This window comes from Ammospiza nelsoni, chromosome 33 (genome assembly GCF_027579445.1).
Source record: "Ammospiza nelsoni isolate bAmmNel1 chromosome 33, bAmmNel1.pri, whole genome shotgun sequence".
Taxonomy (NCBI): Eukaryota; Metazoa; Chordata; class Aves; order Passeriformes; family Passerellidae; genus Ammospiza; species Ammospiza nelsoni.
Window position 1 is genome coordinate 2,083,926 of NC_080665.1, and position 22,129 is coordinate 2,106,054.

At 52.6% G+C, this 22,129-nt stretch overlaps 1 protein-coding gene and 1 pseudogene across 1 annotated transcript; one reads left to right on the plus strand and one right to left on the minus strand.

The window, feature by feature from the left end:
* LOC132085897 (zinc finger protein 850-like) overlaps window positions 1–22,129 on the minus strand; it is a 997,265-nt pseudogene that overhangs the window by 720,502 nt on the left and 254,634 nt on the right.
* LOC132085913 (olfactory receptor 14J1-like) lies at window positions 62–1,018 on the plus strand. The gene has a single exon (XM_059491381.1). The coding sequence runs from the start codon at window positions 86–88 to the stop codon at window positions 1,016–1,018; it is 933 nt and encodes a 310-aa protein (XP_059347364.1). The 5' UTR covers window positions 62–85.

The window sequence follows — 22,129 nt, forward strand, 5'->3', positions numbered from 1 at the left end:
ATGTGCTGGGATATTCAAAGTCCTCTCCAAACCCAACTATTCCATGATTACTTTTCTTACAGATCCCCATGCCAAGACAGCTCAAATGTCCAACAGCAGCTCCATAAGCCACTTCCTCCTGCTAGCATTGGCAAACACGCGGCAGCTGCAGCTCCTGCACTTCTGCCTCTTGCTGGGCATCTCCCTGGCTGCCCTCCTGGGCAACGGCCTCATCATCAGCGCCGTAGCCTGCGGCCACCAGCTGCACACACCCATGTTCTTCTTCCTGCTCAACCTGGCCCTCACTGACCTGGGCTCCATCTGCACCACTGTCCCCAAAGCCATGCACAATTCCCTCTGGGACACCAGGGACATCTCCTACAAAGGATGTGCTACACAGCTCTTTTTCTTTCTCTTCTTTATTGGGGCAGAGTTTTATCTCCTGACCATCATGTGCTACGACCGCTACGTGTCCATCTGCAAACCCCTGCACTACGGGACCCTCCTGGGCAGCAGAGCTTGTGCCCACATGGCAGCAGCTGCCTGGGCCAGTGCCTTTCTCTATTCGCTGCTGCACACAGCCAATACATTTTCCCTGTCCCTGTGCCATGGCAATGTCCTGGGCCAGTTCTTCTGTGAAATCCCACAGATCCTCAAGCTCTCCTGCTCAAATTCCTCACTCAGGGAACTGGGGATAATTGCAGTTAGTGCCTGCTTGCTATTTGGTTGTTTTGTTTTCATTGTTTTCTCCTATGTGCAGATCTTCAGGGTCGTGCTGAGGATCCCCTCTGAGCAGGGACGGCACAAAGCCTTTTCCACCTGCCTCCCTCACCTGGCTGTGGTCTCCCTGTTCATCAGCACTGTCATGTTTGCTCACCTGAAGCCTCCCTCCCTCTCCTCCCCATCCCTGGATCTGGCTGTGTCAGTTCTGTACTCAGTGGTGCCTCCAGCCCTGAACCCCCTCATCTACAGCCTGAGGAACCAGGAGCTCAAGGCTGCTGTGAGGAGACTGATGACTGGGTGCTTTCAGGAACATTAAACTGCTGGTCAATTTCTGCAAATCACTTGTAATAAAACTAGTTTTTGATACTTCTTGTTGGTTTCATTTTGGAGATTTCTTTCCTTTTTTTTAGTTTTTCCATTCTGTCCACAAAGAAACATCATTGCTTGTGCCATTTCTCATTTTGTTTCTCTCCACGTTCCTTGTGGCCACAGACTGTGTCAATGGGGGACTGCACTCTTGGTGTATTTAAAGGAAGTAAAGGATGTCCCAGCAGAGTTTTCTGCAGAGATGCCCTTTTGTTGCCTTCTCTGGAGCTGCAGCAGCAATGTCTGTGTGCAGAGCTGGAGGCAGATCAGTGCTGGCACATCAGCCTTGCTCCTACTGGCCACACCATTCCTGAGCCAGGCCAGGAGCCATTGGCCTTCTTGGCCACCTGGTCACACTGATGGCTCATGTCCAGCCTGCTGTTCATCAGTCCCTGCAGGTCCTTTTCTGCCTGGCTGCTGTTCAGCCACTCCATCCCCAGCCTATAGCACTGGGGCCAAATTGCAGGGCCTGGTATTTGGATTTTTTAAACCTGAAATTGCTGGATTCAGCCCCTCAATCCAGCCTGTCCAGGTCTCTCTGCAAAGCCCTTCTATGCTCCCACAGATCAGCACTCACATCCAGCTTGGTGTCATCTGCAAAGATGTCCTAGGTTCCAGGGGGCCCCTCAGTGACACAATGGCCTCTTGGTTACACAAGGCCCTGCACTGTCACACTGTTCTCCTTGGGTCCATGAGACCATGCAGAGCAACAATGGTCTCCTTGGTTCCGTGGGGCCCCAAAATGTGACAATGGACTCCTTGGTTCCATGGGGCTTCACATGTTCTTGCTTGTGCTGCAGTTTCACAGTGGCCCCTTGGTTCCATGAGGCCCCAGAGTGTCATAATGGCCCCATGGGTACATGAGGTCCCACACTGTCACCATGGTCTCTGTAGTTCCACAAGTCCCCTCAGTGTCACAATGGACTCCTTGTTTCCACGAGGCCACACAGTGTCACAACGTTCTTCCAGATCCCCTGAGGCCCCCTCGTGTCACAGTGGCCCCTTGGTGAAACATGATCCTGCACTGTCACAATGTCCCCTTAGTTCCATGAGGCCCTGCAGTGTCAGAATGGCCCCTTGGTTCCACTGGGCCCTGGAGTCTCCCAATGGTCTCCTTGGTGTTCTAGTGTCAAAATGGTGAAACCCCTTGGTTACACAAGGCCCTGCAGTGTCACAATGGCCTCTGTGGTTCCACAAGGACCCAGAGTGTCACGGTGCACTGCCTGGTTCCATTTGGCCCCAGTGGACCCCTGGTTCTGTGGGGCTGCATGGTGTCACCATGGTCCTCTTAGTTCCATGAGGCCTTGCAGTGTCACAATGGCCCCAGAGTGTCCCAATTATGACAGAATGACAGAATCAAATAGGCTGGAAAAGACCTTTGGGATCATCAAGTCCAACCAATGCCCTAATACTGCCTTGTCACACAGACCATGGCGCTAAGTGCCACTGAAGAGGGACAGGGACTCTGCCACCTCCCCCTGGCCAGCCATTCCAATTCTCACTCACCCTTTCTGTGAAGAACTCCTTCCTATTTTCCAGCCTGAACCTCCCCTGGTGCTGCTTAAGGCTGTGTCTTCTTGTCCTGCCCTCCAGCAGATCCACACTCACACCCAGCTTGGTGCCATCTGCAAGTTGTGAATGGTGGACTCGATCCCCTCACCCAGATCACCAGTGAAGATATTAAACAGGACTGGGCCCAACACAGATCCCTGGGGGACACCACCATTGCCTGTACACCAGCTGGGTGCAGCACCATCCCCACCACTCTCTGAGCCCAGCCTCCAGCCAGTTCTTAAATCTCCCAGCAAGGAGAGAACCTGCCCAAGCCATGGGCTGCAACTTTTCCAGGGAATGCTGTCAGAGACAGTGTCAAAGGCTTTGCTGAATTCCAGGCACACAACATCCACAGCCTTTCCTGCATCCACAGGTGGGGCACCTGGTCATTGTCAAAGGCTTTGCTGAATTCAAGGCACACAACATCCACAGCCTTTCCTGTGTCCACAGGTGGGTCACCTGGTCATAAAAGGAGATCAGATCACTCAGGCAGGACCTGCCACTCCTAAATCCACACTAGCTGGCTCTGACCCCTTGGCCATCCTGTGGGTGCCCTGGGATGGCACTCAGGGTGATCTGTTCCACAACCTCACTGGGCACCCAGGTCAGGCTGACAGGCCTGGAGGTCCCCAGATCCTCCTTCCAGCCCTTCTTGGGGATGGGCTCACACTGGCACCTCCAGTCCTCTGGGAGCTCCCTGCTGAGGCAGCACTGATGGTCAATGATGGAGCGCAGCCTGGGGAGCTCATCCACAGCTCCCTCATTGCCCTAGGATGGATCCTGTCTGATCCCATACACTTGTGAGCATCTGAGTGGCTCAGCTGGTCACCCACTGCTTCCTCCTGAATTCCAGGGGCTGTTCTGCTGCCTGTGCCCATCTACCAGCTCAGGAGAACACTTGTCCTGAGGGCAACCTGTCTTAATATTGAAAATTGAGACAAACAAGGTGTTAAGTAGTGTAGCCTTTTCCTTATCTTTGGTTACTATATTCTCCACTGCATTCAACAGAGAGTAGAGGTTCGCCTTATCCCATGTTTTGATATTAGTTTATTTATAGAAACATTTCCTATTATTTTTCACAGAAGTGGCCAGGTTAAGTTCTAATTGAGCTTTCACATCTCAGCTTTTCATTCTGCATGACCTAACAACACCCTTAAACACTTCCTAAGTTGCCTGAGCTTCTATCCAATGTTGATGCTTCCCGCTTAACATTACTTTCTTGAAACGTGTCCATCCTTCCTGGGCCCCATTTGTTTTTAAGGGCTGTTTCCCTTAAAACAATCAGTACCCGATTTGGTATTCTGTCGGTTTCTCAGCTGTTTTAATGACCTGGAAAGGCCCGGGGTGGTCTTGGGCAGCCCGGGCTTCAAAGGACGAGAAGAGGCTTCAGGTTTTTTCTCGGTCTTCAGTGTTTATTAGTTATTTATCTAAAAGATTTTCTCTTGGCCCGACAGAGGTCTGCACAGCAAGCCAGCCATGAGCACACTGAGAGCCCCCGGGGAGGTCACCTATCTTTATACTCAAAACTACATATACAATATTTACCTATTTCCCCCAATACCTTTTACTCTTATTGACCAGTACACCTTTAGTAATAACCAATCCTAAATTGCCAACATCACCACAGAAGATGGAGGCCAAGAAGAAGAAGAAGAAGGACAGGACACGCCCCAATTCCTCCATCTTACTTCTTTAGACCCCCCTGTACAGAAATCTTAAACCCTGTGTTTCACACTCTAATTAACTTATCCCTTCACCATTCACCCCAGTGAAATCCTCCCATCCTCATACAGGTGTCGTCTCCCGTGTAGGATCAAAGTCCAGCCACCAGACACTTCTGACGACATTCCAGGACTCCCGAACCCCCCAAGGGTGGTCTCGGTCACTCTGCACATCAGTCCTGAGGTGCTGAGATACCACAGTATTCCCCAAATCTGCCTCCTAAACAGGCCAAAGTCTGCCTTTCCTAATTCCAGTGTAGAAGTTTTGTTACTGCCCCTCATTCTTTCACAGAATATTGAAAACTTGATTATTTCATGGTCACTCTGCCCCAGGCTGCCTCTGAGCCCCACATCTGCCACCAACCCTTCTCTGTTTGTGAACAGCACCAGACAGAGCTTTCCTTGGCAGTGAGAGTGTTACGAAAAATTTAGTAAAACAGAAAACTCCTTAACCCCAGTGTAGCATTAAGAAGCTGCATTCTTTATTCAGCTGGATGAACAGGGGATAGCTCCTCCCAAAGCCGTGCATGCTGAGTACTGTCGCAGACATTTCTCCATAGAAATCCTTTCTTTCGGATTTCTGTGTCTTTGGGAGGCCAGAGGTTAGGGCTGAAACTTCGCAGCGCAAAGAAGTTTTTTTTACTCTTGCTCCGGAGCATGTTTAGATGGAGCCTTCTCCTCCCCCCCTTCTCTCTCTCCGGGGGGATGGGAGTGGCCGCTCAAGCCAGCGCCGGCCCCTCAGACTCCGCCTCCTTCACACATGGGGGTGACACCGGTCTCTGAGGTTTCCTCCACGGCCCTGCCAGAGCCGTCACTCCAGGCGGTCCCACCCGCGGTTTCACCGGCCTCCCTGCCCCTGCCAGAGCCTGTGTCGGAGAAGGCAGAAGAGACAGCACTTCCGGCGATTGACCTGTTGCTAAGCAACAGCGATGCTCCGCCGCTTGTTCCGGCTCCGCTGCTGCCTGTTTGCGCTGTGACGGAGACTGCGACTGCGCCTCCGCAGCGGACCCCGGAGTCAGCGGCGGGGGACGGCGCCCGTCCCGCGCCGTGCCTACCGCCGCTTTCAGGGCTGGGGGACGCGGCGGAGCCGTGATCCCGCGCGTCCCCGCCGCCTCAAGCCGAGACAGCCCCAGAGTCAGTGGCAGAAAACAGCGTTGAACCCGCGGGCCCCCACCCCGGCCCGGCGCCCCCCATGGCCAGCCCGCCAGCCCTGGGCCTGCCCCAGGAAGCGGCCCCAGAGGCTGGTCTCTCCTTCAGTGGAGCAGGGCCTGCCCGCCAGCTGACTCTTGCGGCAGTCCAGCTGCTGGCTTTCAAGCTCAGCGGTTTGGGGGGTGGTGTTTCGGTTGCTGTCCCATGGAGGCTGCCATCTCTTCCGCCCCTCTTGTGCCCTAGGGGCGAGGGGGAGGGGGCTCCCAAAAGTTCTGCCTTTGGTCCCCAGCCCGGTGGGGGTGGTGCCGTGTTGCTGTGGGAAACAAACATTCCCAGACCCGAGATGAAGATTCTCGGGGCAGCTTCTATTTCCCTGCTGCTGGCATGCCTCAGTGGTTTAGGGGAAAGGAAGTGTCTCACTACCCGTGCTGCCATTGTGCTGGCAGCAGAGTTCAGGCTTATGGAAATGCACAGCCTGCCTTATGTGTTTGGCCTGGGCCGTTGGGCACAAAAAATTCCTGGGCTGGCCCCACTGCGTGGCCTCCTTGTGTTTTTGGGGACTCTGGTTTCTCCTACTGGACCTGGTCCCCCTTTGTGAGCCACTTTTTGGGTTCCTGGTCCAGCATGGGCCAGGGCCCCAGGGCCTTTCCTTCTCTGGCACTGCTCTGCTCGGTGCTGCTCTTTTGCTTTCAATCAAAAAAAAAAAAAAAAAAAAAAAAAAAGATTGAAAACAGCGGGCAGCAGCTCTGAAGCCCTGAAGCATTGAAGGGCCAGAAAGGACATTCCTAAATTGTTCAAATTGTTTTAAATTGTTTTAAATTGTTTAAAATTGTGTTATGCTGATTTCAGGACAAAAAGGACTCTCAGATGTCCAAAAGAAACAACTTCAGCTGATGAACTGTTCCTGAAACTCAGCTGCATGGACTCAAATTCTCTTTACATTGTATTTTGCATTTTTCTTATATTGTAGGATTGTTTTAGTGATTTTTGAGTATTCTATATTTTATAGGTGAAGGAATTTCCTGTTCATTCCACATCAGCATTTTTCTTTTATTTTTATACAATTTAGAAAGGTGAGATGTCGCAGACATTTCTCAACAGAAATCCTTTCTTTCGGATTTCTGTGTCTTCGGGAGGCCAGAGGCCTCCGAAGACAAGGTAAACAACTATTATCAGCTGCTGGGGAATGCAACAGGGGCACCTATTTTGATTGGTTATTGGTTCATGTTTTATGTTTATAATTAAGGGCCAATCACCAGTGCAAGCCAGGGGACTGAGTCCTTGGCCACAGCTTTGTTGTGGATTCTTTTCTATCTATGTCTATCTAGCCTAGCTGCTCTGCAAAACCTCTCTCCGTATTCTTTCTAGTATAACTATAATGTATTATATCTTATATTAATAAATTCAGCCTTTTGATTCAAGAAACAAGATTCACTGTCTCTCTCTCACCAGCTGCGCCCACTCAGGCGCAGTAATAGAGTAAAGGAGGGTTTCTCTTTATTTTCTGTATTTTGCATACATATTCATTGATTGTCCTGGACTAAACACACATGTGACAATCGTTTCCTGAATATCATTAACATATTTCCCCTCCCCTTCACCCATGTCCTGGGGGCTCTCTGGTGGTCCCTGGTGGTCGTGGACCCCAATGTTCCCATGGGCCTGGCTGAGCTGGAAGGACACTGAGGCTGCTGAACTTCCAGTTCCCCTTCTAACACAATGAGCGTTGTGTAGTTTCCATAGGCCAGGGTTTTTGAGAACAAGCTCCAGGTGTCAGCTCAGCTGGTGGAAACAATTTATCATCTGGTAACAAGAGGTCACAGAGTGGGTTGTGACATCACAGAGTGGATTATGTGAGGTCATTGAGAGCTATGACATCATACACTGCCTCTGTGACATAACGGAGCCAGCTGTGACATCACAGGGCAGAGGTCTGACATCACAGTGCAGACTACGGCATCACAGACTCTGGTGTGACATCAGAGACCAGCTGTGTGACATTGGAGAATGGGCTGTGACATCCCAGAGCAGGCTGTGACATCCCAGAGGGGCTGTGTGACATCCCAGCAGGGCTGTGTCAGGTCACTGGCTTGGTCACTTTGCCCCAGCTCCCCGTCACAGTTTCTCCAACCAACTCCAATGCTGTCCATGCCCAGCAGGGTCCCTGTCCCCCAGGATCCCCCCGGCCCACCTGGAGCCACAGCCTCCACCAAAGGATGTTCCACAGGATCCACCCCAGAGCCTGACAGGGGACAAGGGGCCAGGGCTGTGTGATCAGGACATCAAGGACTGGGATTATCCAGGTCACTGTGGCCTGATCTGGGTTGCCCAGGGCAGGAAAGATGTCTGGCAGCTGGAGCAGGGTCTGGGAAGGGCCTCCAAGGTGGGGCTGGAGCCCTTGGGCTGTGAGCAGAGGCTGAGGGAGCTGCGCTGGTCCAGCCTGGAGCAGGGAAGGCTGAGGGGCTCCTCATGCCAGCCTGGCAGTGCCAGCCAGGAGGGGATGGAGAACACAGAGCCAGGCTCTTCACAGGGGGCTGGGGGGAGACAAAAGCCAATGGGTGGAAGGGGAAAGAGGGGAGATCAGCCAGGGCATGAGGAAATGAAATGAGTCAGGCTGCTTTCAGCATTTCCTCAACACCAAGAGCAGCCTGACCTCCCTTCTCCATCCACCACTGATAGATTTGCAAATCAGGAATTGTTTGTGCTGTTCTGTCCTCAGTCCAGGCCAAGAGTCCTGATACAAGAACTCAATTGTGCTTATATCTATCACAGAACCACACTAGTCAAAAATTAATTTTAGTATGCAAATCAGTTGTGAACAGTGGACTCATCAGACATGCTGGGACATTGCACATAGCTCAGAGAAGAGTTTGGAATTGTGTGATTGTTATTTTAATGGTGTAATTTTTATTAAGTTATATCCTGTTCAACTGTGGTCTGTTGGCTAGGTCCAGTGCGGGCTGGAGGGAGCTCAGATTTGCACAAGGCTGCTCTGAGTGCCAGCCTTGGATGGGGAAAATGGTGGGGTGGGGGTAGGGACAGAGTCTGATTGATTGTCAGCCATGAAAGGTCCTGATTTTCATACCCAGTCAAACTGCATGAGGAGGTACTTGGATTCAGTGTCAACTGGAAATTGCACATATCAATTTATGAACGGGGAAAAAAACTGAACAGGACCTAAAAACTGTTTCCTCACTGTCTTTTTAAATAGAACATATTCAGTTGAATGCACTTCTGAAATCTCTCTTATTAACCACACAAGATTTGGAAACTGAAATCAAATTATCCCCAGAGATTTGGCTTGTTAGGGTGTTCTGAATGTTAATGAGCCCTGGGACACTGAATTCCTGCACTGAAGAGCTGAAGGCTGAACAAGCCTCTGGAGCAGGAAAATTCAGCAGCAGCCTCCAAGGTGCTGAGGATGTCAGCAGCCCCCACTGAGGCCATCCCTGCCCAGAGACCATGGGGGAATGGACAGGCAAGGAGAGCGTCCCTGGGGCTGGGGTAGCACAACTCAGAGGCACCAGCGGCTCCAGCTGGGAAATGGAGTGTGGAATGGGGCTGGGAAAGCCCTGCCTGGGCTGTGCCAAGCAGGACACACAAGCCCTGACTTCCATCCAGTAGAAAACTCTGTCAAGGAGATATTTAAAAGGAATTACAATTGTTTCTGTATTCTTAATTGGACTTCCTGGAGAAATACCAACAAGAGATCCTCAGGAACTCAAAACAACAAAACAGTCCTTACTGGTAACTTTAGAAAATCAGAGAATTTTTGGCAAGATTTAATATGACATTCAATCAACATAGAACACTTCTTAAAGCACTGACTTGGCCCATTCAACTTCACAAACTCTAAGCTATTTGAATTTTACATTACTCAAATTTGCAAAAGGACCGAAATAGAAGAAAAGGACAGAAAGAGAGAGAGGCAAAAAGGATACAGAGGAGCATACACAGAGGTACCAGCTCCTGGATTCTAGTAGCATTCAGATGGAAATTCCAAGAGGAGGTAGGGTCAAGATATGTGCTTGCCTTTGGTCAGCCTTCAATACCCCTTGGTCTTCCTGGGCCCTTCCCCCAGGTGGGACTGTGGCTCATTTGGTCCCTCAGGAGCTGGGCTGGGGCTGCAGAGGTGGCTGTGGAGCATTGCCTGTGCTGTGCCAGGGACTGGCAGACACTGCTGGGCTGGGATAGAGGCTCTGGGGGGATTGGGGTCACAGGGCAGGGCAGGGCTGGGCTTACAGGGCAGGGGAGGGCTGGACCTGCCCCTTTCTCCTCTATTGGAATAAGATCCCAATATTACCAGGTAGATTGTGCCTGGGCTCGTCTGACCCCTGCTCCTGGGCCAAAGGCGGCAACTGTGGTGTTTCACCTCAGAGACACTTTTGGCTGGCTGGATGGTGCAGCTGAGCGCCAAAACAAGTCCAGGCTTGTGGAAACTCAGTTTGCCTCAGGTGGGAAGGCTTCAGGCTAAGGTGAGGAGGAAAAGGAGAGAGATTCTGCTGGAGGGTTAATATCAAGAGTTTATTCCATGGTCACACACGTCTGAAGCTTAGGTAACAGCTCCAAAAGAATCCCGACCGCATGGCCTGAGTGACTTTTTAAGCTCCAGGGGGAGGGGGAGGGAAGGGAAAGGTGAGCCACCAACCAGGTGGGAGGGGCAGGGTCTCAGGCAATGATGACACCCAGACAGACCAATGACCTCTGGGCACAGGGGCATCTTTTGAACCTGACCAACCACACGATGGCCTTGCTGGAATATTAAGACTGCTTGACAGCCCCGCAGGGGGCGAGGGGGAAGGGGAAGGGGAAGAGAGATATTGCCACTCCTGGGAAGGGGCTGGGAAGTTTAAAACAGGAAATTGCAACACACTGCAACACTCCCCACACATGAAATGTCTTGAGACAAGAAATTCCTCCACTCTGTCACAATAGGGAATACTGGAGGTGAAATCCCAATTCTGGCCATGGGCACCGAGATAAGAAGGGCAGTTCTTTTCCTTAGGAATGAAAGCCCCAGTTTTCAGTAAATTTCTGGTTTGATTGTTTGGATTCTGTTTGGTTTTGCTGTTTCTTTGTTTCCTTGTTGTGCCTGAAGTGTCCAGTCAGGAGCAGAGTGACTCTTGCCAAGGAAATTTGTGCTGCCGTCCCTTAATATTCAGTCTGGTTTTTGCTGCTCCCTTGCTGGGGATTTCTTCAGCGGTCTCAAGGCCTCGTTGGTAGCAGGGTGAAGGAGCCCTGGCCCAGGCTCTGGCCCTGGAGGACATAGGGACGCTGCCGGGGGGGTCCCTGTCCCCCTGTGCCACCCCCAGGGCCCCAGCCCCCCGTCCCCGTCTCAGGCTCTGGGGTTGATCTCGTGGAACATCCTCTGGGGGAGGCTGCGGGGCTGGGGGCAGGGGGACCCGGGGGGACAGGGGACCCCACTGTGCACGAGCAGGGTTGGACTGCTCTGGGGGGAGCTGTGAGGGGGGCTGGGGCAGAGTGACCGCCCCAGGGACCTCACACAGCCCCTGTGATGTCACACAGCCCCTGTGATGTCACACTGCCCCTGTGATGTCACAGTACCCCCATGATGTCACACTGCCCCTGTGATGTCACACTGCCCCTGTGATGTCCCAGAGCCAACTCTGAGACGCCACGCTATGATGTGATACAGCTGCTCTGTGATGTCACAGAAGTCTCTGTGATGTCAGAAAGTCACTCTATGATTTCACAATCTCTACTGTGATGTCACAGCCTGTTCTATGATGTTACACAGCCACCCAGTGTTGTCACAGCCCACTCCCTGATGTCATAGAGCCACCTTCTATGATGGCAGGATCTGCTCTATGGCCTCACACCCTACTCTATGATGTCACAGCCATCTCTGTGATGTAACAACCCCCCTCAGTGATGTCACAAAACCTTCTCTGTGATGTCATACTGACACTCTGTAAGGTCACAGCACATACTTTGACCTCACTGCCAGCTCTATGATGTCATGCAGCCATGCCATGATCTCACAGCCTGTTCTGTGATGTCACAAAGTCCCCTCTATGACGCTGTAGCTGCTCAGTGACCTTACACAACAAACTCTTTGATGTCACAGCCCAATCTGTGACCTCACACAGCCCACTCTGTGCTGTCACACAGCCCCTTGGTGACATCCCAGCTGCTCTGTGCCTCTATGACACAGCCACAGAGGTGCTGCTGTGACATAGCCCCCTAAGGGCCATCCCACAGCCCCTTCCAGTGCTGAGCCCCTGTGAGCTCTTTCTGTGCCCTGCTGGTGTCCCTGAGGGGCCCTGGCAGTGCCCCAGCCCTGCTGGGCTGTGCACAGGAGCTGCTCCTGACCAGAGCTGTGTCTCTGCAGCGCTGCCCTTGCCAGGAGCTGCCTCTGGGCCAGGAGCCCGGCCCAGCTCAGCAGCACAGACACAGCACAGGGACTTTAATGAGCCTCTGGGACTTTGCTGCTCTTTGCATCAGACTCAGTCCCTCGGAGTGTGCTCAAAAAACCTTCTCAGGGACTCAAAAAGAGGGTGAAACACTGAAGTTTCTCATACTTTAAATAGATCCTTCTGAGGGACAGGACTGAGAAAATGTCCCCAGGTTCCAGGTAGAGCAGAACACTGGTGGCAGTGATGACAGGTGGGGACAAGCGAGGGAAAGGTGTTTCTGCTGCTGAGCAAACCTGCACCTCTGTCCCTGCAGGCTCTCAGCACCCCTCGGCTGCCCTACATGGCTGGGCCCTTCCTTTGCTGACAGCTCTGCCTCCTGCCTGCCCCTGCATGCCCACACAGAGCCTTGGGCTGCTCCAGGCTCCTGCTGGGGACGTGCTGCAGCTCAGCCCTGCTCTGACAGGGAAATTCCTTTCTGCTGGTGTTCAGTCTGGACCTCCCAAGCTGCACTTGGTGCTATTAGGTCTTCTTCAGGCTTATTCCTACTATGAAGAAAAGCTCCAGCCTCTCTGAAACCACCCATCCATCCCTCCCAGGCTATTCCCTTTCAGTCCTCAGTCTCTACACCACTGACCACAGAGGCCGCAGACTCTCCCTGCTGGTTTTGTGATGAGGCCTCCAAATCCCATCTTGGGAGATTTTTGAGTCCTCTCCAAGGTCTGTGAAAAGGGAAAAATAGCATTCTAAGTTATTTTCTCCTAAATCCTACAGTGACAGAAAACGAGTCAGTATCTTTAAACTGAATGGGGACAAATTAACATTTGTTAGAAGGAGGAAAGATTTTACAATTATAAAAGTGGCAGGAAACTGCAACCGTTTTTCCAGAGAAGTGGATTCCCCATCCCAGGAATTGTCCAAGAGCAGGAGCTTTGTGCAGCGTTGCCCATTGAAACCCTCTCATCTCCAGTGACAGAATTCCTGCATTGTGGGTTCTCTGATATGCTGGGTGCCCTCACAAGGCTTCTGGCCAGAATGTCTGCTGAAGGCAGCCAGGCTGCTGCTGGGGCAGTGACCTTACAGCCATCACCATGGCAGCCCTGTCCCCTGGGCCTGGCTCTGCCCTTTCCTCTGCCCCTGCCTTGGCTCTGCTGGCATGAAGAGTTTTGTCATTATTATCTTGTCGCCAAGGTGCTGGGGCCAATGGCTTCCCAGTCAGGCTCCTGGGGCAGAAGTGGCTTTTCAGAGCCCAGCCAGGAATGAGCCCTGAGGCAGCAGCTCTGCAGTGGTGGCCACCAGGCCGGGCTGCCAAGGGAGGCTTCTGGCCATGGGCTGCAAGCAGCTGCTGCTGCCAAGGTGCCTTTGGTGCCTCAGGCTCTCCCTGGCACAGCTCCCAGCACGGCACTCTGCCCTTGTGCCCGAGCCCTTCCCTGTGCTGGGGCTGGCCTGGGGCTTTTCCTGCAGCAGGACCTGCCCTGCTGATAGCACAGGAAAGGCAGTTCCTACTGGAGCAGGAGGCTCTGCCTGCCATGGGCTCCAACAACTCCAACAAGGTCCTGTTTGCAAAGCCCCAAGTGGGAAATGAAGGAGGGGTGTCACACTGCTTTGGGGGTTAATAATGCTGAAACCAGCCTGACTCCTCCATCTCAAAGTTCAACATCCTCAGATGGAGCTGAAGCTGTGGCAGAGCTGGAAATATCCCCAGAGAAAGGAACAACCAAGTGACACCACTGAGAGCTTCTGCAGCGCTGCTGAGCTGGCCCAGCCTGGGCACATCTGACTGACAGGGCAGCACCTCAGACGAGAAAAGCCCTGTCACAAATTTTAATGGCAGCATCTCCTGACATTTCCCTTCTTGAGGGGTGTGGGGATTCCTCCCAGTGGTGGGGAAACCCTCAAGGGCACTGCTCCAGGCTGAGCCAAAGGGAATTGCCCATGGTCATTGGTCTAGGGGAGTGACATCAATCTCTGCTTAATTACGGGTTTTGCTTAATACAGTTGCTTTGAAATAATTTCCTAGTGCTCTGTATAATATATTTTACGTCTCTAACATCCTGGCATAAATATTTCTGATTAAGGCAATTTTGTCTAATCATTACCATAACAGAGAATACATATTTATATAAATATATCTGCCCATGACAGGAACCCTGTGAGTGTCTGGGACATCCTGGGTCTTTGGCAGCCTGGGAACACCAGGGATGTCATCATGGAGCCCCCGTGAGTGCCTGTGACAGATCGGTGCCTTTGCAGCACAAGGTCCCCTGGGATGTCACCATGGAATGGCTGAGACTGCCTCTGAGCACAGGGCTCTTTACCATCCCCAGAAAGCCCTGGGAGGTCTCCATGGGGCTCCTGTCTGTGCCTGTGATATTCCAGCTCTGGAACAGCCTGGTGACTCCTGGAAAGTGCCCATGGAACCCCTCCGAGGGCCTGTGACAAATCTGATCCTTAGCAGGCAACCATCAGAAGCCCCCTATTGCTATGGGCAGTTTCCGTGGCAACCATCACCAGCCCCCTGTTGCTATGCTCAGTCCCTTGGCAGCTCCATGGAGACCCCATGCCAGGGCTGGTTTCCATGGACACCAGCTCAGGCCTGCAGCCAGAGCCCGTTGCCATGGCAACCATTGGCAGCCCCATCCCCAGGCTCATGGGATCCCAGAACCACAGAATTGGCTGAGCCGGGAGGGACCCATCAGGATCCTCCAGTCCAACTGCTGGCCCTGCACAGGACACCCCAACAATGCCAGCCTGGGCCTGGCAGCGCTGTCCAAACGCTGCTGCAGCTCAGAGAGCCCTGGAGCTGGGACCCTTCCCTGGGGAGCCTGGGCAGGGCCCCAGCAGCCTCTGGGCAAAAACCTTTTCCTGACATCCAACCGGAGCCTGCCCCGACTCAGCTGCAGCCGTTCCCTCTACTCCTGTCCCTGGGCACCAGAGGGAAGAGGTTCCCACAGCCCCAACCAGGGGCCCGCTCCCAAGGCTGTTGCCATGGCCACCAGGGCTGGGACCAGCTGGGATGCTTGGTTTCCTTGGGCCGGGGTGCAGGTATGGGATTCCCCAATTTTCTGCTCCTGCTAAAACCGCGCTGCCCTCACTGCCCTCCTGCCTCCCATGAAAAGCACAAAGGCAAAGATCCCGGGCTGGGATAAGAACAATTTATTAGGAACAGGAACAAGATAAGCGACAAACAGAACTGAAACAATATTGATAACAGAAGGGATAAATGAAACAATTTACTGGGAAAACTAAAACACAACTCACTGGGTATTTCTGGCCACAATTTCCCCTGTTTGGAAAGGACACCCTTCTTCTCAGGGAGAGAGAGAGAGTGTCCCTTTTCTGCACCTGGAAATTCTCTTAGGTGGGAGTGAATGTAATGACACAGCCGTGGTAAGACCCTCATGTTTTTCAATGCCACATCATTACACTGATAGGGGCAGGGAAAGGGACTGGTGCCTTCCCAGCATGGATCATGGGGAACATGGATCACCAGGGCTCTTCCCAATGTGGGTTCTCCCATGGGGGATGAAGCTGGAGTGGTGGATGAAGCTGTTCCTGCATTTGTGGCATTTTCAGGGATCCCTTACTGGTGGCTCCGTTGGTGTCTGGTCAAGTGAGAGCTGGTGGTGAAGCTCTTCCCACACTGGGGACACTCATAGGGCCTCTCCCCTGTGTGGATGCGCCGGTGGATGATGAGGGTGAAGTTGTGCTTGAAGCCCTTTCCGCACTCAGGGCAGAGGAAGGGCCTCTCCTCAGTGTGAATCCGCTGGTGCTGGAGGAGACTGGAGCTGGTCTGAAACCTCTTCTGACACTGGGGACACTCGTAGGGCTTCTCCCCAGTGTGGATGCGTTGGTGGGTCACAAGGTTGGATCTGTAGCTGAAGCCCTTCCCACACTCCCCACACTTGTAGGGCCATTCCCCAGTGTGGATCATCTGGTGGCTGATCAGGTGGGAGCTCCGCCTAAAGCTCTTCCCACACTGCAAGCACTTGTGGGGCTTCTCTCCACCATGAAGCTTCTCATGGACCACCAGCTCTGAACTCTGGCTGAAGCTCTGCCCACCTACCTGGCTCAGGGTGGCTCTTTCTTCTTCAAAGCACCCTGGGCTGGGTTTGGAGCCCCTCCTCATGGGAGATATCTGAGGTTTTTCTTCCCTGTTGGATTCCTGTGCGTTAGAATCAAAGCGGCCTCTTTCACGAGGTTCTGCCATGCAGATTTTTCCTCCCTGGTCTCCATCCTCAGTTCATTCCCTGGGGAAGGAAGGACAAGGACAGGATGGGTTTTGCCTCCATGCCAGAGGGAAGGGGAAGGAGATTCCCCCAGTGCATCCCCGGCAGGATGGTTTTGGCAGCAGGGTTGTCTTGCAGCCAGGGGCTGTGCTGGGCTGGGAGATAGAGCAGGAGAGAGGGGGAAATAGGAACTGACTTCCTCCTCACCTATCTGGGTGTCCTGGGGATCCTTCCTCTTCCTCACAGCCTCCTTCTCCATCCAATCAAGGTTTGGGAATGGGAAATCCTGTTCTGGGAAGAAAACAAAGGGTGCGCACATTGTCTTTTGTACTGGTTTGAAGGCAAACCTGGGGAGGGTCTAAACTAGAATTACAATTTAAAAGAAAATGAAGATCAAGGCAATGATACAGAAACACTGCCTTAAACTGACAGAGTCAGGATATAACCTGACACCCTGTTGTTCAGGGTGGTGGCAGCAGTCCCAGTAAATGGTGGTGCAGTCCTGTTGGAGTGATGAAGGTGATTCTGTCGAAGCAGTGATCCTGTAGAAGGGTCTGGTCTTCCTCTGGAGGTCCAGTGGTGGCTAGGGAGTTCTTGTCCTCTGGCAATCCAGTAGGTAAGCTGCTCCTGGTGTAGCAATGTGTGAGCTTATATCCAGGTAGGAATGCTTGGATCCTCCCCCTGGGCAGAGCATCCCACAATGGGAGGATGGAATTTTATCAGTCCTGCAGTGACACTCAATGGCCCATTCACAGGAGATATCTCCCCTGGAGGGCGTTATCAGGGGTGAGTCATGGAAGAGATAAAGAACACTGCCCCACCTGTTTATAAGAGTTGCTGAAGGTGGGGATTGAAAACATGCATTTGGTTACATCTTGCATGGCAACCTGAAACAGTGGGGTAATCCCTGCTCAGGGGGTGAACACCACCCCCCTTACCCAAACTGGCTCAGCTGTAAAACCCCCACCCTGGGAATGCCACGCATACAGAGGACAATGTCACACTTGCCCTGCTCCAGGGGAGGGCTCTTTTTCCTGTCATTCCCTTCCTGTCCCCCCTTTTCTATCCCATTTACTTTTCAATAAAATTCATTTTGGGTTTGGTCTCATTATCACCTTAATTGGGGCAGAGGAATCTCTCTAACACTTTTCTTAACCAGACTCACCAGACTGTGAAATTATTTTGGCACAGTGAGTTTAGGCACTGTTCTCTGACCCCAAGTGCATTTGACAACAGCATGGTTCCCTCCTCTGAGGAAGTTGTGGTTCTCTCTGGAGGAACTCTTTGAAACTGGGCTGCAGCTTCCTCTGAGTGACTTATGGGAGAACCGATGAGGTAAATCGCCTTTGTGGGCCCGGAGTGTAAAGAAAATATTTTGTTGTCCTTCTATTACAGCGACCTGATGAAGGTCTTCAGGGTGAGAGAAGTGGACGAGAATCTTGGTTCATGATCAGAAGGCTGGATTTATTGATATATGATATATAATACATTATAACTATACTAAAAGGAATAAAGAGAAAAGTTGCAGAGGCTTGCTAAGCTAAGAATAGAAAGAAGAGAATGAATAACAAAGTTCTGTGTCCAGCAGAAAGCAAGGACCAACTCTCCCGTGAGTGGTCAGCAAATCCAAACACTCCCAGAAGACCAATCACATATGCTCCTGTTACATTCCACATCAGCAGATAATTGTTTGCATTTTTCTTCTGGGGCCCCAGCCTCCCAGAAAGGACAAATCCTAAAAGAGAGGATTTTATGAAAAAATGTCTGCAACATCCTTCCTTGAAATGTTTTTTAAAATCACAGGAGGAAAGGGAGCAAATGATACCAGCGAGACTGACAAGGTTCATTCACCCCATGGTGAAGAACACAAGGCTGCTAAAAGTCCCCCAAGAAGCTCAGCTCAAGTAGCTAAATTCCCAAATAACTCCTGAATTCCCAGGCTTGAGTGCTTTGCGAAATGTGAGAATCATTTTTCTCTTCATCCCTGTCGCCTTTGTGACAGCTACAAAGAGTTTACTTTCCTTTTAATCATATCTGTCTTGGGCTGAATTTACACTTTTATCAGAACGTGCTAGCAGCTGAGCTGGAGCTGTGCAGGAACCAGTGGAACTTGGAATTGCCACAAAATTGCTTGTAGTGTCAGTTTATTAATGTTTGGGATTTGTTTGCATTTTCATCACATCTGACTTGTGGGAAAATCAAATATTCATCAAAGTGATTTATGCAGAGTCAAATTTTGATTTCTGCCAAATTATTTTGTCCAGTGCCCAGGGGATGCTCGAGGGGTCTCTGTGCCTCTCGCCCTGGGGGATGCTTGGCAGGGGTTTGGGGGGTGTTTTCCTGTCCCTGTCACCCCAGACCATTCCCCAGGGGGTTTTTCCCTGTCCCTGTCACCCCAGGCCATTCCCCAGGGGGTCTCCACCATTCTCACCCCAGAGAATGCCTGGAGGGTCTCCCTCCCTCTCATACCCTGTGCCAGGGGGTGCTCAGGGCAGTCTCTGTCCCTCTCAGCCCAGGAGTGCTCGGGGGTCTCTGTCCCCTCACCCTGGGGGATGCTCGGGGGGTCTCCATCCCTCTGGCCTCAGGCAATGCCTGTGCAGGGCTGGGGACCAGGGGCTCTGTGTCCCTCTCACCGCTGAGGGTGCTCGGGCCTGGGGGGGCTCTCCCACCTTCTCACACCTGGGGAGGCCGGGGGGGTCTCTGTCCCTCTCAGCCCTGCTGTGACCCCACCCAAACATCATCGGGCTCAGAGGGACAGAGACACCCCCAAACCCCCAGAAGGGCGGAACCTGGGATTTGGTTTGGGGCTGAGGGTTTAGGAAGGGGCTGGAATTGGGGCTGGGATTGGAGGTGGGGCTGAGATTTGGATTAGAGCCGGGATTGGGATTAAGGCTGGACATGGGATTAGCTTTAGGGCTGGGGTTGGGATTGGGTCTAGGGCTAGATAAGTCTGGCACTGGGATGAGATTAAATACAGAACATTGAGTGTGTGTAAACATGGAGTGAGATTGAGACCAGGATCAGGGTCAGGTTTGGGACTGAGCTCATCCAGGGCAGGACAGGGGGGATGTCACTGCAGGATGTCCCTGGCGTTGTCCCAGCCCTCCTCAGGCACCTCCAAACATGGGGAGCAGCTGGGTGCCCCAAGATCCAGGTGCTCCCACGCTGCCCCTCAGTACCAGGCAAGCATTCCCTGAGGGCAGCCCTGACTGTGACCACTGGGGCTCTGGGATCAGCCCTCACATCCCTGTGGAGCAGCAGCAGACAGGATGAGCGATTCCCCCGCCCCGTTTTTCCTGTGGAAGGGTGAAGCCCAGCTGCCCTTTTCTTCTGATGCCTCCTCCTCTCCTCAGCTGAGGATGTCAAACTCCCCAGGAGCAGGAAAATCCCCATTCCCTCTTTCCTTGTGGCTGCAGCCTGGAACATCCACCCAGAATGAAGGACTTTCTGACAGCCCTGCTTGACACTGGCAAGAGGTTTGTGAGAAGGGGAAGAAATTGTATTTTGATAGCAAATAAAAGGTGCAAAATTATTCCTTTCTGCTATATTACTTTTCAGTCAGTTCTGGTCTGTTTTCAGAGTGCCACCTTCTCAGCTGACTGTGTTTGTGCCCTCTTTTCTCTCCTGCCTCTCTTTGTCTGCTCTGTTTCTCTCTCAGTGTCTCCCTTGACCCAGGGATGCTCACACCAAAGACCGTGCCCGGATTTAATTCCCAATTCAGGAGCTACAACAACCATGGGGGAAGTTATGAAGGCTCGCAGTGAAATGCCACTGTAAGATCTTGTTCCACTTGGCTTTTGGCTCCTTCTTGACAGCTTTGCCCTCAAGGGCAGGAACATCTTTTCATAGCTGAGAACTGGAATTCCAGACCCTGGCAGTGTGTGCCGTGGATCCCAGAGGGGCATTCCCGAGGCTCCCAGGGTGCTGCTCCTGCCGTGCCTCCCAAGGGGAGAAGATCCAGACGCTCTGTGGGCTCCCAGAGCACACAGCAAAGGTGGCTTTGATGGACATTTTCCAGGGACTGGGGTGGGAAGGGACCCTGTCCACGGATTACGACCCCGCGAGGGAGAGACGCCTCTGCCCCAGTGAAGGAGCGAATGAGAGCGTGGGAAAGCAACCGACGATTATTGAGCGTGGACTGAACGGAACAAGAAATGCGGAGGAGAAAGGGAGAGAAAGAAAGCGGGAAGAGGTCTCAAAGAGAGAAAGAAAAAGGAAAGAGGTCTCAGAGAACAGAAAGAAACAGGAAAAGGCTCCCGCCCGGACTCCGCAGCTTCCAGGAACACCCAGAGGGCGTATCGTCTTTTACAATTCCAGCCAATCAGAGGACGCGGTAAACAATTTTCAGCCAACCAGAGCTTTTCTCGCCGATGACTCACCGCTTGCCAGGCGGGCCCGCAGAGCCCGGCGGCCCTGGAGCGGAATTTGGGGCTTGGGCTGGGGGGACGGATCCGCCCCGGGGGGGTCCCCGAGCCCCTGCCCAGCCCTGGGGCCGATCGGGGGCTCCCCCACCCAGCAGCCGGTGCTGCGGGGCCGCGGGGCAGAGCGGTGGGAAAGGGGGGTCCGGGCTGGGAGCGGAGGAAATGCGGAGGAAGAGGAGGGAGAGGAGGAGGAGGAGCAGGAGCGGGAGAATCGCGGCGCTCGTAGCGCCCGCACGCCGAGCCTGCAGCACCCCCTGCCCTGGGACCATCGCCCCCAGCCCTGAGCCGCGGGGAGGGCGGAGGCCCCGGAGCGGAATTTGGGGCTCAGGCCAGAGGGATGGAGACCCCCCGAGCATCCCCCAGGGTGAGGGGACAGAGACCCCCGAGCATCCCCTGGGCTGAGAGGGACAGAGACTGCCCTGAGCACCCCCTGGCACAGGGTATGAGAGGGAGGGAGAAGCCCTCAGGCATCCCTCAGGGTGAGAATGATGGAGACCCCCTGGGGAATGGCCTGGGGTGACAGGGACAGGGAAAAACCCCCCCAAGTATCTCCCAGGGCAAGAGGAACAGAGCCTTCACAAGCATCCCCTGGGCACAAGACAAAGTAATGTTGTTTCTTGTCAGAAATCAAAATTGACCCTAGATAAAATTCCTTGAATTTACTCTTCCCACAAGTCACTTGTGATGGAAAGGCAAATAAATCCCAAAATTTTATAAAATTACAATAGAAGCTATTCTGTGGCAAATCCAAATTCCTTTGGTCCTGCAGAGCTCCAGCTCAGCTGCTGGCACATTCTAAAAAAAGAAAAGTGGAAAATAGGCCCAATACGGATTATGAAAAGGAAGGGGAAGCTATGTTTAGCTGTCACAAAGGTGACAGGGACAAAGAGAAAAATTATTCTAACATTTGGCAAAGTCCCCCAGGCTGTGAAACAGACCTCCCCTGGAGCAGGGTAAGTGTGACATTGTCCCCTGTGTGTGTGGCATTCCCAGAGTGGGGGTTTTACAGCTGAGCCAGTCTGGGTAAGGGGGGTGGTGTTCACCCCCTGAGCAGGGATTACCCCACTGTTTCAGGTTGCCATGCAAGATGTAACCAAATGCATGTTTTCAATCCCCACCTTCAGCAACTCTTATAAACAGGTGGGGCAGTGTTCTTTATCTCTTCCATGACTCACCCCTGATAACGCCCTCCAGGGGAGATATCTCCTGTGAATGGGTCATTGAGTGTCACTGCAGGACTGATAAAATTCCATCCTCCCATTGTGGGATGCTCTGCCCAGGGGGAGGATCCAAGCATTCCTACCTGGATATAAGCTCACACATTGCTACACCAGGAGCAGCTTACCTACTGGATTGCCAGAGGACAAGAACTCCCTAGCCACCACTGGACCTCCAGAGGAAGACCAGACCCTTCTACAGGATCACTGCTTCGACAGAATCACCTTCATCACTCCAACAGGACTGCACCACCATTTACTGGGACTGCTGCCACCACCCTGAACAACAGGGTGTCAGGTTATATCCTGACTCTGTCAGTTTAAGGCAGTGTTTCTGTATCATTGCCTTGATCCTTACTTTGTTACTGAATTGGAATTCTGGCTTAGACTCTTCCC

Excerpts from the sequence above, each read along its gene's own strand:
- LOC132085913 (XM_059491381.1), top strand. The coding sequence starts at position 86 with ATGTCCAACAGCAGCTCCATAAGCCACTTCCTCCTGCTAGCATTGGCA.